The sequence below is a fragment of the Heterodontus francisci genome, chromosome 32 (genome assembly GCF_036365525.1).
Source record: "Heterodontus francisci isolate sHetFra1 chromosome 32, sHetFra1.hap1, whole genome shotgun sequence".
NCBI lineage: Eukaryota > Metazoa > Chordata > Chondrichthyes > Heterodontiformes > Heterodontidae > Heterodontus > Heterodontus francisci.
In genome coordinates, this window is record NC_090402.1 from 48,144,131 (window position 1) to 48,157,789 (window position 13,659).

At 48.0% G+C, this 13,659-nt stretch overlaps 1 protein-coding gene across 1 annotated transcript in view; it reads left to right on the forward strand.

Moving 5' to 3' along the window:
- The window catches only part of lrsam1 (leucine rich repeat and sterile alpha motif containing 1), a 108,196-nt gene that overhangs the window by 9,664 nt on the left and 84,873 nt on the right, over window positions 1-13,659 (forward strand). The window contains 5 exon segments of the mRNA XM_068012749.1: window positions 983-1,060; window positions 1,897-1,965; window positions 4,555-4,639; window positions 7,279-7,400; window positions 12,691-12,781. Coding sequence (XP_067868850.1) covers window positions 983-1,060; window positions 1,897-1,965; window positions 4,555-4,639; window positions 7,279-7,400; window positions 12,691-12,781 — 445 coding nt within the window.

Here is a 13,659-nt window from a genome sequence, read left to right on the forward strand (position 1 = left end):
TTTGAAGTCACTGAGGATGAGGAGTCACTCGGTGCAGAGGCTGAGGGAGGAAAGCAGTGAAGATATCTCAGTGAGAGAATTTTTATGGTACTTGGGTGGGTGGTAGAGAATGAGGATTTTAAATGAGAGGTAAGAGGGTGGAACATGGTGAGATGTTCAAAGGAGGAGAACGTGCCAGCGGGAGTAGAGAGACTGACCAAGGTGAGATTTGGTGGTAAGAGCCACACAGCCACTGACAGTCTGGCCAGGCCAACTGGTGGAACATTTAGGGGGACGGTGTCATCACCTCTCAGCTAGATTTCATTAAGGCCATGATGTTGATGCAGTCATCCACAATAAGCTCATGGATGAGAAGGGCCTTGTTCACAAGTGAACACATTCTGGAGGGAGATGCAGAGGGGTGTGATGAGAGCTGATCCACTGGCAGAGTCCACAGGGTCTGCACTGGGAGAGCTGAGTGGGACGGCAAGGAGGTAGAAAAGATTAGCCCCCAGTGGGTGCGCAATGCAGGAAGGTCGGTGAGAGAGTAGGATGGTGTAGTTGGGGTTGCTGCTCGTAAAGAGGCAGCACAAGTGCCTCAATGGGCTCTTTGGAGGATTTCAAGAGTCACGGAGAGAAGCTGTAGGCTTATCTAGGAAGGAGTCAAGTCTGGACAATGGCAGGAGAGTGGCAGGTCGAGGTGTGCTGAAGGGTTTGGCTAGGGATTTGGTGGGGGCAGTGTCCTGAAAGGGAAAAAATAAAAGTAGGCGTGATGACAGGAAAGAGAAGGATTCTCGTCTACACTGTCCTATCAAACACCCAGAGCAGGTACAGCACAGATTAGATACAGCTGTTAATAATTCAGTGCATTTGATTCTGTTTTACCTCCTCAGGATATGTTTGCTTATTTTGTGCATTGTCAGTGTGTGACTGGCAAACGTCTTGGTTCAAGGCTGCACTGTGTCTGTAAGAGCTTCATTCACTCTGCTTTGTTTGTTTTCAGGTTTTAATTGTTCACACCAATCACTTGTCAACGCTGCTGCCGAAGTCATGTAACATCCAGGATCTGTCGATGCTGAAGGTAAGTGCAGGGTCGTGGTTTGTTGTCTGGCTGCTTCTGGTTTATATTACACCTAGTGTACTTGTGGAGGACTGCAGGTCTTGGGAGATCTGAGTCCAGAGTACTTTCTGATTCTCAGTTCAGTTGGGTACGTGTACATGTGCACTCTCTACACGTGCTCTCTCCCTCCTCTCTACACTCGGCTTTCTTCTTTCACTCTCCCTTCTTTGTACACTCTTTGTTTCCCTCCCTGTCTCTCTCCCCTGCTGTTTCCCTATGCAAAGTGATACCCTGCCCCTCCCTCTGCACTCTCTGTCACCTCCTTCATCTCTCACTATGTGACATACATTGATCTTCTTTACTGTGCAGAAAATCTGCATGCTGTTGCAATTTCCCTGTAAAACTGGACGTTTGTGAAGTACTGAATTTGTTCGATTTGACTGCATAGACTGTAAGTGATTGATTTACTGGTGGGTCATTCTGTAATATTCTCTATATTTGCCCTGCATATTTAATCTATATTTCACACCTCCCCTCATGTGCAACCTTTGACACCAAGAAGAACAACTGTAGTGTGGGAACACCATCACCTCCAGGTCGCCCTCCCAATTCTCTCACCTTCCTGACTAGGAAATATATTGCCATTCCTTCAAACTGAAATATGTCTCTGTTTTTTGTAGTCTCTTAAAGGTCGTCATCCTTTTACCAGTTTTAGCAGGTAGAGCAATTCACTGAATGCCAGGGTAATGGGGGTGGGGAGTCCGTGTTCAATGCACAATAGGACTGTGTTGTCTTTGGTATTAAGGTCAATTGGATGGTGTTTGTGGAGATTGTTACTGTCTGTTTCTTGCTCTCAGATTCTGGATCTCCATGACAACCACCTCGTCTCGCTCCCTGAGGATATGGGTCAGCTCTTGTCCGTTCAGGTAAAACACCGAGTTCCTAAGCATGCTACCGGGACTGAAGCCCTTTAAGTTAGTGGAAACCATCGTCCAGGTGTTCCTCACAACTTGGTGTGAGGGGGTTTGCTTTAATGGGTGCACAATCCCAGCCATCCATACAAATCTGACTGCTTCCTCCAGCAGTTGGCAAGATGGATGTGCTGAGTTTTACATTTACCCGTGTCTGTTACCAATACCATTATGACCCGCATGCTCTTAAGAAATAGGAGTAGGCCATTCAGCCCTTCGAGCCCACTCCACCATTCATGAGATCATGACTGATCTTCTACTTCAACACTATTTCCCTGCACTATCCTCGTATCCCTTGATGTTTTTAATATGTAGAAAGCTATCGATCTCAGCTGTGAACATACTCAATGACTGAGCCTCCACAGCCCTCTGGGGCAGAGAATTCCAAAGATTCAGCACCCTCTGAGTGAAGAAATTCCTCCTCCTCTCAGTCCTAAATGGTCTGCCCCTTATTCTGAGACTGTGTCCCCTGGTTCTGGACTCACCAGCCTGGGGAAACATCCTTCCTGCATCTACCCTGTCGAGCCCTGTAAGAATTTTGTATGTTTCAATGACATCACTTCTTATTCTTCTAAACGCCTCAGTTTTGCTCCCAGTTTTTTTTTTTCCCTCCTCTCTCACCTGCCCTAACTTCCCCCTTCTGTAGATGCTACTGTAAGGTTCCATTGTCAAACATGATGAAGTCTCTCCATTGGTGGGGAATCAATGGAGACCACATTTTGCTACAGACCCTGTCAAGTGGGACTGAATGCTAGTTTTTACAATCGCTGGGTCAGAAAGCAGATAAACTGCTGTTTGGCTCCAAGGTAGTTTAGTGAGTCTTGACAAGAACAACTTGCCTTTATGTAGCACCTTTAACTTAGGAAAACATCCCAAAGAACCTCATAGGAGAGTAATCAAACAAAAATTGATACCGAGCCAAAGAAGGAGACATTAGAAGGGGTGGCTTTGGGATGTTTTCCTATGTTAAAAGCACTACATCAAATCTTGGTCGGAGAGGTGGGTCTTAAAGGAGGAAAGAGAGGTAGACAATCAGGTCTAGAGGGAATTCCAGAGTTTATTGCCCAAGCAGCTGAAGTTACAGTTATCGAAGCCTTCAAAAACCCTTCCTTCCTATTTGTTTTCCCAATTTAAGTGAGGTATTTATTTTATAGAATTATAAAATGGTTACAACATAAAAGGAGGCCATTTGGCCCATTGAGTCCATGCCAGCTCTCTGCAAGGGCAATTTAGCTAGTCCCACTCCCTCGCCCTATCCCCTTAGCCTTGCAATTATTTTCTCTTCAGATGCTTATCCAATTCCCTTTTGAAAGCCACGATTGAATCTGCCTCCACACTCACAGGCAGTGCATTCCAGATCCTAACCACTCACTGCGTGAAAAAGGTTTTCCTCATGTCGCCGTTGGTTCTTTTGCCAGTCACCTTAAATTAGTGTCCTCTGGTTCTCAACCCTTTTACTAATAGTTTTTCTCTATCTACTGTGTCTAGATCCCTCATGATTTTGAACATCTCAATCAAATCTCCTCTCAACCTTATCTTCTCCAATCTGTCAATGAAGTCGCTCATCCCTGGAACCATCCTTGTAAATCTTTTCTGCACCCTCTCTAATGCCTTCACATTCTTCCTAAAGTATGGTGTCCACAATTGGGCACAATACTCCAGTTGAGGCTGAACCAGTGTTTTATAAAGTTTCATCAGAAATTCCTTGCTTTTGTACTTATGCCTCTATTTATAAAGCCCAGGATCCGTTTTTAATATGCTGACTTGTGCTTCTGTGGACACCAGAAGCCTTTGTACCTCCATCAAGTGGTCATTCTTCATGTCAGAGCCCAGGCAGTGAATGGTGGCGAGGATATCACTCTGGAGGAATCACTGCTTACCCATGTCCTGTCCTTTCCTGACATGTCCACTTTCCAGTGTAAGTCACTGGATAACAACTGGGGGCATGACTATCTTTCTCCCCACCCTCTCGCAACCCAGTGTCACTGAGGCCATTAGTAGCGCCTATACTGATGGTACACACTGTTTTCACCCACCTCAGCCACTGAACTCAACTAGCAAATTACTTTGAAATGCTGCAATAATGATTGTTATGCAGGCAGACATGGCAGACACAGTAAATGAGCAACAAATGAATAGTGCTCTCCTTCAACAGTGTGGGTGGGGGAGAAATGTTCAGTTTGAGATCAGCCAAGCTCCCTGCTCCTTTTTAACAATACCATGGGACCTTTGACAGTCTGACCAGACAGATAAGGCTGAAAGTCGGCACCTCCAACAATGCAGCATTCCTCAGCGCTGCAGTGAAGTGTGGCTTGAATTGGGAGCCTACATCTTGGTGATTAGGATGGTTAATGTGTTGTGATCTGGAACAAAGTAAAGGATTCTTATTGATGATCTAACAGTTAGGGACCACCCCCACTCTCCGCCTCCAATCCATCCCTTGAGTGATATTAGTCAGCAGTTCCCTTGTCTGTGGAGTTGCTTTGTCTCCTTGTCTGCTGTGCTCTCCCTTTGCTGATTTTTTTTTTTTTTGCATTATTTCAGGTGCTCAACTTGGAACAAAACCATTTGAAATTACTCCCCAACTCTCTTGCGACCTTGGCCCAGCTTCAGACACTAAATCTAAAAGGTAACAAACTCTGCTTTTAAGGTGTGCTGTCTGGGGAGGCTTGTGGATTCAATGCTGTGACCTGCCTACACTCCTGAATGGGCTGTCTGAGGTTGGAATCCCAGTCACTGGCATTGTGATTTGGTCTCTACAGGCACTTTGTCCCTCTGTCCCTCCCTCTCCCAGTTGAAGCATTAATTTAGATTTGGAATGGAGTAGGAAGGAGGCTGTGGATTAATCTCGCGCAGCTCTCCACAAGGCGCAGCATTTGAAGGAGCCTGTTTATGGTCCAGCCTGTGCTCCTCTTCGTTCAGCTCTCCTCCTTGAGATGGTTTGTGTGATCCCGTGATGATGGAGACAGCTGAGAAGTACAATCCTTACACCTGTGTGACGCAAGAACATTTTTCTCTTTGATTAGACAGCCTCCCTTTAGCTGGGAGGTCGGTTGTGGACTTGTGCGCAACCAGCTTTGGCACATGTACTCTGCTTGTTAGCAGAATGGACCTCTCCAGCAAGCGGAGGGGAGGGGCTGGAAGAGAAGCAGCGCCAAGAGGTCAGTCATTAGTCACAAATATGTCTGAGGATCGGCTGCTTAAATGACATTTTCCCTGCACGCCCTCGCTCAGCGCCACATAGACTGTGTGACGAGTGGCGGTCCCCCAGTCCACACGGCCTGTGCGACGACTGCCAATTCCCCAGTCCACCCGGCCCGTGTGGTGAGCACCAATTCCCCAGTCCACCCGGCCCGTGTGGTGAGCACCAATTCCCCAGTCCACCCGGCCCGTGTGGTGAGCACCAATTCCCCAGTCCACCCGGCCCGTGTGGTGAGCACCAATTCCCCAGTCCACCCGGCCCGTGTGGTGAGCACCAATTCCCCAGTCCACCCGGCCCGTGTGGTGAGCACCAATTCCCCAGTCCACCCGGCCCGTGTGGTGAGCACCAATTCCCCAGTCCACCCGGCCCGTGTGGTGAGCACCAATTCCCCAGTCCACCCGGCCCGTGTGGTGAGCACCAATTCCCCAGTCCACCCGGCCCGTGTGGTGAGCACCAATTCCCCAGTCCACCCGGCCCGTGTGGTGAGCACCAATTCCCCAGTCCACCCGGCCCGTGTGGTGAGCACCAATTCCCCAGTCCACCCGGCCCGTGTGGTGAGCACCAATTCCCCAGTCCACCCGGCCCGTGTGGTGAGCACCAATTCCCCAGTCCACCCGGCCCGTGTGGTGAGCACCAATTCCCCAGTCCACCCGGCCCGTGTGGTGAGCACCAATTCCCCAGTCCACCCGGCCCGTGTGGTGAGCACCAATTCCCCAGTCCACCCGGCCCGTGTGGTGAGCACCAATTCCCCAGTCCACCCGGCCCGTGTGGTGAGCACCAATTCCCCAGTCCACCCGGCCCGTGTGGTGAGCACCAATTCCCCAGTCCACCCGGCCCGTGTGGTGAGCACCAATTCCCCAGTCCACCCGGCCCGTGTGGTGAGCACCAATTCCCCAGTCCACCCGGCCCGTGTGGTGAGCACCAATTCCCCAGTCCACCCGGCCCGTGTGGTGAGCACCAATTCCCCAGTCCACCCGGCCCGTGTGGTGAGCACCAATTCCCCAGTCCACCCGGCCCGTGTGGTGAGCACCAATTCCCCAGTCCACCCGGCCCGTGTGGTGAGCACCAATTCCCCAGTCCACCCGGCCCGTGTGGTGAGCACCAATTCCCCAGTCCACCCGGCCCGTGTGGTGAGCACCAATTCCCCAGTCCACCCGGCCCGTGTGGTGAGCACCAATTCCCCAGTCCACCCGGCCCGTGTGGTGAGCACCAATTCCCCAGTCCACCCGGCCCGTGTGGTGAGCACCAATTCCCCAGTCCACCCGGCCCGTGCGACGACCGCCAATTCCCCAGTCCACACGGCCCGTGCGACGACCGCCAATTCCCCAGTCCACACGGCCCGTGCGACGACCGCCAATTCCCCAGTCCACACGGCCTGTGCGACGACCGCCAATTCCCCAGTCCACACGGCCTGTGCGGTGTGCGCCAGTTCACTCACCACACCCCTACCTAGTGAGCGCAATGAACGTTGAGACCTCATGACATATCCATTGTACATTGGGCCCATTCTCCTCTCACCATAAACGTGCGCTGCTGGAGTATGTTTGTTGGCATCGCAACTGGAAAAGATTTGCTGTGTTGATCTGGTAAAGATTCCACAGGGAGTACTGATCAGTCAAAGATGCATCAGCAACAGATTCCTTCGGGAATTGTCTTGTGATTTCAGAGTCAATAGCTGAGGAGTCGGACTTTAACATGCCCCAAATGCACGGTGGTTGAGGTGCTGCCGGCTTGTTTCACTTCCAGTCTGTTGAGAAATGAGAGTTTCATCATGTCAGTCAGAGCTGGATTATATCTCTGGTCCCTGACCTGTGTATATCTAACCCCATACCACCCAGTCCACCTGAAGCTGGTGTTTTTAATTGTGCATTAACACTTAACATTGCCTTTAACATAGCAAAATGTACAAGACACTTCTTAGCTGGGAGTCAGAGCTGAGCAGCACTGGACTCTGGCTATTGTATGGAGTTCTTGGTGAGGAGGATGAGGGGCCTCTTTTCTCTCTCAGCCTAACACCAAGTGTAAAAATCCCCATTTGTCTTCCTCCCTTGCCCCAACCACTTTAGGGAACCGGATCCGGAAAATGCCAGAATCCCTGAGTGGACTGAGGAGCCTGCGCACACTCGACATCAGTCTGAATCGAATCCAGATTCTTCCACAGGACCTGGCTCATATCAGGACACTCGAGGTAATCCCACAGTCTGTCTTTATCTTTTGATCTGTGCAGACTTTTCTGTATTTATTCGCATAGAGCGCATGAAGACAGACAAGTTTACCGAGAAGAAAATTCATATTGGAGCAATATCTGATACAGAGCTGTGAAGCCTGAGGGCCAAATACATTATTGAGTGGTCTCCCTTTGATAGTTTATTTTTATAAGCTGCTGAATCCCACTGTGGGCGGTGTGCCAGTTTAAAATTGAGCAACAGGAGTGCCTTGCTCTGTCAGGATTTGCTGTGGCAAAAGATTACCAGGTATATCATGCTCAATGGCTGTGATTTAATCATGTAATAGCTTCGGTGTAGCAGTGGGATCAAGTGGTGTGCACTAATTACAGTTAGTGTGAAAGACTAGGGAGAGTTTAGAACATATGTTCTATATGTGATCCCTGCATTGGCATTCAGCTCCCCCAGCCTGGCAGTCCCAACTGTCACAATAACTTCAGATAGAATGGACTTGCATTTATATAGCACCTCTTAGGACCTTGGGATGTTCTAAACCACTTTACAGCCAATGAAATACTTTTTGAAGTGTAGTCACTGTTGTAATGTAGGAAAGCATGGCAGGTAAGTTGTGCACAGCAAGCTCCCACTAACAGCAGTAGGTAAGTAGCCAGATAATCTGTTCTCAGATTTGGCGGGGACACTGGGAAGTACTCCCCTGTTCCTTTTCAAAATGGTGCCAGGGGATCTTTTATATTCACTTGAGAGGGCGGGTGAGGCTCATCTGAAAGGTGGGACCTCCGACAGTACAGCACTCCTTCAGTACAGCATTGGAGTGTCAACCTTGATTAAGTGCCTTGATTAAGCCATTCGGCCCGTCATGTCTGTGCTGGCTGTATGCAACAGCAACTCACATAGTTCCACTTCCCCGCCCTTTCCCCGTAGCCCTGAAAATTTTTTCGCTTCAGATAATTGTCCACTTGTCTTTTGAAAGCCTCAATTCAATCTGCCTCCACCACGCGCTCAAGCAGTGCATTCCAGATCGTAACCATGCGCTGTCGCTGTGTGTAAAAAAAAAATTAATTTCCTCATGTCACTGTTGCTTCTTCTGCCAATCACCTTAAATTGGTGTCCTTAAGTTTTCGATCCTTCGACCAATGGGAACAGTTCTTTCTATCTACACTGCCTAGACCCCCCCCCCATGATTTTCAACACCTCTATCAAATCTCCTCTCAACTTTCCCCAAGGAGATCAGCCCCAGCTTCTTCAATCTATCCAACTGAAGTCCCTCATCTCTGGAACCATTCTCGTGAATCTTTTCTGCACCCTTTCTAATACCTGCATATCCTTCCTAAAGTGTGGCTCCTTAGAATTGGACATAATACTTCATTTGAGGCCGAACCAGGGTTTTATACAGGTTCAGCATATCCACCTTTTGTACTCTATGCCTCTGTTTATAAAGCCCAGGATCCCATGTTTTATCAACTGCTTTCTCAACCGGCCCAGCCAGCTTCAATGATTTGTGCACATATATCCCTTGGTCCCTCTGCTCCTGCACCCTCTTGAGAATTGTAAACTTTAATTTATATTGGCTCTCCTCGTTCTTCCTACCAAAATGAATCACTTCACACTTCTCTGCATCAAATTGCATCTGCCACGTGCCCACCCATTCCACCAGCCTGTCTATGTCCTCTTGAAGTTTATCACTATCCGCCTCACAGTTCAGAATACTTCCAAATTTTGTGTCATCTGTAGATTTTGAAATTGTGCCCTGCACACCCAAGTCTAAGTCATGAATCTTTCTTTTTCTTTTGGGCCTCCTTATCTCGAGAGACAATGGATACGCGCCTGGAGGTGGTCAGTGGTTTGTGAAGCAGCGCCTGGAGTGGCTATAAAGGCCAATTCTAGAGTGACAGGCTCTTCCACAGGTGCTGCAGAGAAATTTGTTTGTCGGGGCTGTTGCACAGTTGGCTCTCCCCTTGCGCCTCTGTCTTTTTTCCTGCCAACTACTAAGTCTCTTCGACTCGCCACAATTTAGCCCTGTCTTTATGGCTGCCCGCCAGCTCTGGCGAATGCTGGCAACTGACTCCCACGACTTGTGATCAGTGTCACACGATTTCATGTCGCGTTTGCAGACGCCTTTATAGCGGAGACATGGACGGCCGGTGGGTCTGATACCAGTGGCGAGCTCGCTGTACAATGTGTCTTTGGGGATCCTGCCATCTTCCATGCGGCTCACATGGCCAAGCCATCTCAAGCGCCGCTGACTCAGTAGTGTGTGTAAGCTGGGGGTGTTGGCCGCTTCAAGGACTTCTGTGTTGGAGATATAGTCCTGCCACCTGATGCCAAGTATTCTCCGAAGGCAGCGAAGATGGAATGAATTGAGACGTCGCTCTTGGCTGGCATACGTTGTCCAGGCCTCGCTGCCGTAGAGCAAGGTACTGAGGACACAGGCCTGATACACTCGGACTTTTGTGTTCCATATCAGTGCGCCATTTTCCCACACTCTCTTGGCCAGTCTGGACATAGCAGTGGAAGCCTTACCCATGCGCTTGTTGATTTCTGCATCTAGAGACAGGTTACTGGTGATAGTTGAGCCTAGGTAGGTGAACTCTTGAACCACTTCCAGAGCGTGGTCGCCAATATTGATGGATGGAGCATTTCTGACATCCTGCCCCATGATGTTCGTTTTCTTGAGGCTGATGGTTAGGCCAAATTCATTGCAGGCAGACGCAAACCTGTCGATGAGACTCTGCAGGCACTCTTCAGTGTGAGATGTTAAAGCAGCATCGTCAGCAAAGAGGAGTTCTCTGATGAGGACTTTCCGTACTTTGGACTTCGCTCTTAGACGGGCAAGGTTGAACAACCTGCCCCCTGATCTTGTGTGGAGGAAAATTCCTTCTTCAGAGGATTTGAACGCATGTGAAAGCAGCAGGGAGAAGAAAATCCCAAAAAGTGTGGGTGCGAGAACACAGCCCTGTTTCACACCACTCAGGATAGGAAAGGGCTAAGGACTAAGGGAAAGGCAAGTCTAAGTCATGAATATATATCAAGAAAAGCAGTGGTCCTGATACTGACCCCATGGGGGACCCCACTATATACCGTTCTCCAGTCTGAAAAACAACAGCTCGCCACTACTCTCTGTTTCCTGTCACTTAACCAACTTCGATTCCATGCTGCCACTGTCCTTTTTATTCCATGGGCTTTAACTTTGCTGACAAGCCTATTATGTGGCACTTTATCAAATGCCTTTTGGAAGTTCATATACACCACGTCAACCGTATTACCCTCATCAACCCTCTGTTGCCTCGTCAAAAAACTGAAGCAAGTTAGTTAAACATGATTTTCTCCTAACAAGTCCATGCTGGCTTTCCTTAGTTCATCCCAATTTGTCCAAGTGATAATTTTGTCCTGAATTATCGTTTCTAAAAGCTTTCCCACCATTGATTGGCTTGCAATGATGTAACATTTGCATTTCTCCAATCCTCTGGCACCACCCCTGTATCTAAGGAGGATTGGAAGATTATGGCCAGTGCCTCCACAACTTCTCCCTTACTTCCCTTAGTATCCTTGAATGTATTTCATCCTGCCCTGGTGACTTATCAACTTTGAGCACAGTCAGTCTATCCGATACCTCTTTATCAATTTTTACCCCACCCAGTGTCTCAACTACCTCCTCTTTCACTATGACCTTGGCAGCATCTTCTTCCTTGGTAAAGACGGATGCAAAGTACTCCTTTAGTACCTCAGCTATGTCCCTGCCTCCACACATAAATCCCCTTTTAGGTCCCTATTCAGCTCTCCTACTTTTACCACCCTTTTACTATTTATATGCTTACAGAAGATTTTTGGATTCTCTTTTACGTTAGCTGCCAGTCTCTTCTCAGACTCTGTTTTTGCTTTCTCTTATTTCTTTTTTCACTTTACCTCTGAACTTGCTATATTCAGCCTGGTTCTCAATTGTGTTATTCGCCTGAAATCTATCAACCACACCCTTTTACTGCTTTATTTTTCTCTCTATCAGTCCATCATCCAGGGAACTCTGGATCTGCTTGTCCTGCCTTATGCCCTCGACTGTACCTGAACTATCTCCCCTTTAAAGGTAGTCCATTGTTCCATTATGGTTTTGCCTGCCAATCTTTGAGTCCAATTTACTTGGGCCAGATCCGTTCCCTTCCCCCACCCCCATTGGTCTTCCACTAATTAATTGTTTTAACTCTGGATTGCTCCTTGTCCTTTTCCATAGATAACCTAATGATGCTATGGTCACTGTCCCCTAATTGTTTCTCTACTGATACTTGACGCACCTCATTTCCCAGAACCAGATCGAACAATGCCTTCTTCCTCATTGGACTGGCGGGTAAGCCAGACTGAACCCTTCATGGGAAGAGAGAGATTTTGGAATGACGATAGTCTTTGGGGCGGACAGTGTGAATGGTTTCATTAGACAATTGGGCAGATTTCTGGAGAGGGAAAGGATGAGAAAGAAGATTGGTGAAGTTTGAGATCAGTCAATAAAGGGAAGGATCGTTAGGTCCTGTTCCTGATAGTTCTACAGCTTCTCCTTGTCCAGCCCTGCCAGGTCATTCCAGCTGCTGTGTACTTGCTCTATATATTTTGGAAGCTGACATGGGGTGGGGGTGGTGCTTGGAGATTTCACGATCAGGGCTTCTAGATCAGCAACCTTGATTTAAAAAGAACGGCTACGTTTACACGAGCTCCATTGAGTGAAACCCAGCCAGGTTGCATGTCTTTACTACGTTAATGGTGTTAACAATGTCTCTTAGGCTCAAAATTGTTTATAAATCTTGTCAATCAGATGCAGAAAGTGGAGCTGGCCGCACCTGCAGAGTCCAAGGGCTATAACTGGCAGCTGCTGGCCTGAGATTATTGGCAGCTTCCAGATAGAGGGCCCCATCTGAGAAATGTTAGACTGGTGAAACCTAAACACAGCTGAAATACCCAGCAGACTCCAGGATTCAATCTAATGCATCCACATAATGCATCTCAGTGCTGAGACAGCGTGTGATTTCACTCAAACCCGTTGATTAGATTCCAGTTTGTAACTCGCTCCCAGGTATCCATTTTTCTGTAATCCAGCCAAATTCCTCAGTTAGATTCCAGTCTGTAAATCATTTCCAGGTATCCATAATGCTATATATAAATCAGCCTTGATTAGATTCAAAGAGATGTGTGTGCCATAACCACAATCTAGTTTCTGCACTAGTGTCTGAGCTTTCTATTTGTCTTTTCTCTCTTGTTTGCTCTCTTTTGCTGGCCTTCCACCTCCACCAATCCCTCAACATCCTCTAACAGTCCCTCAGTCTGGATGTAGAAGCTATGACCTACCCTCCAGCCAGCGTGTGCAGCAATGGGACGGAAGACATCAAACAGTTTCTGTGCAAAGGTAAGTTTAGCGAGCGTAACTGGGCGGGATTGTCATTCTGTGACTGCCTTACTATACTCAAAGGCTCGGCAGGTGAACAGCTCCTTAACTCATTCACTGTATGTTGGATAAAACTGAGCATCGCTCTCATGCAGAACATAGGTATTAAAAGGGAGCAGCAAATTCCTTTTGCCAATTGGGAAAGTGGGGGAGTGACCTCTATCGGGTGGATGGGTCCCTGAAAGCAGCTCACAGGAAACGAAAGGGAGTGAGTGAGTTGGGAATGAATATTTCCCTCTCTTATTGTCTTCCCCACACTAGAGGTCAAAGTTTATGGCCTCACCACGACAAAGATAAGGACTTGAAATATAAAGGGGTGTGGGAATGAGCCAGTATCATTCTCCATCATTGCACTGCAGCTACCTGCCGATTGTTGAGACCCACAGTCTTCTGCATTTTTCTTTTTGCAAGTAAGTGCCTGTGATTCCCATATATCAGACCTGTAGTTACCAGACTCGGTCACCAGCACTAGCGTGGGGTTCCTGCTTTGCTGAACCCACAGCACATCCATTTCATCACATCAATGTACAAGAGCCAATACTTGGTTCAGAGCCATCAGCAAATGCTGTACATGTTTTTAATAGTGTGTAAAGAGAAGCTGCTGAAAACACGCAACAGGTCAGACAGGAAGGAATGAAAGAAAGATTTGCATTTTTCAGCACCTTTCACAAGCTCAGGATGTCCCAAAGCGCTTTACAGTCAGTGAAGCTCGTTTGAAGTTCAGTCGCTGTTACAATGTAAGAAATGCAACAGTCAATTTGCACACAGCATGCTCCCACAAACAGTAATGAGATACTGACCAGATAATCTGATTTTAGTTGTTGGTTGAAGGATAAATA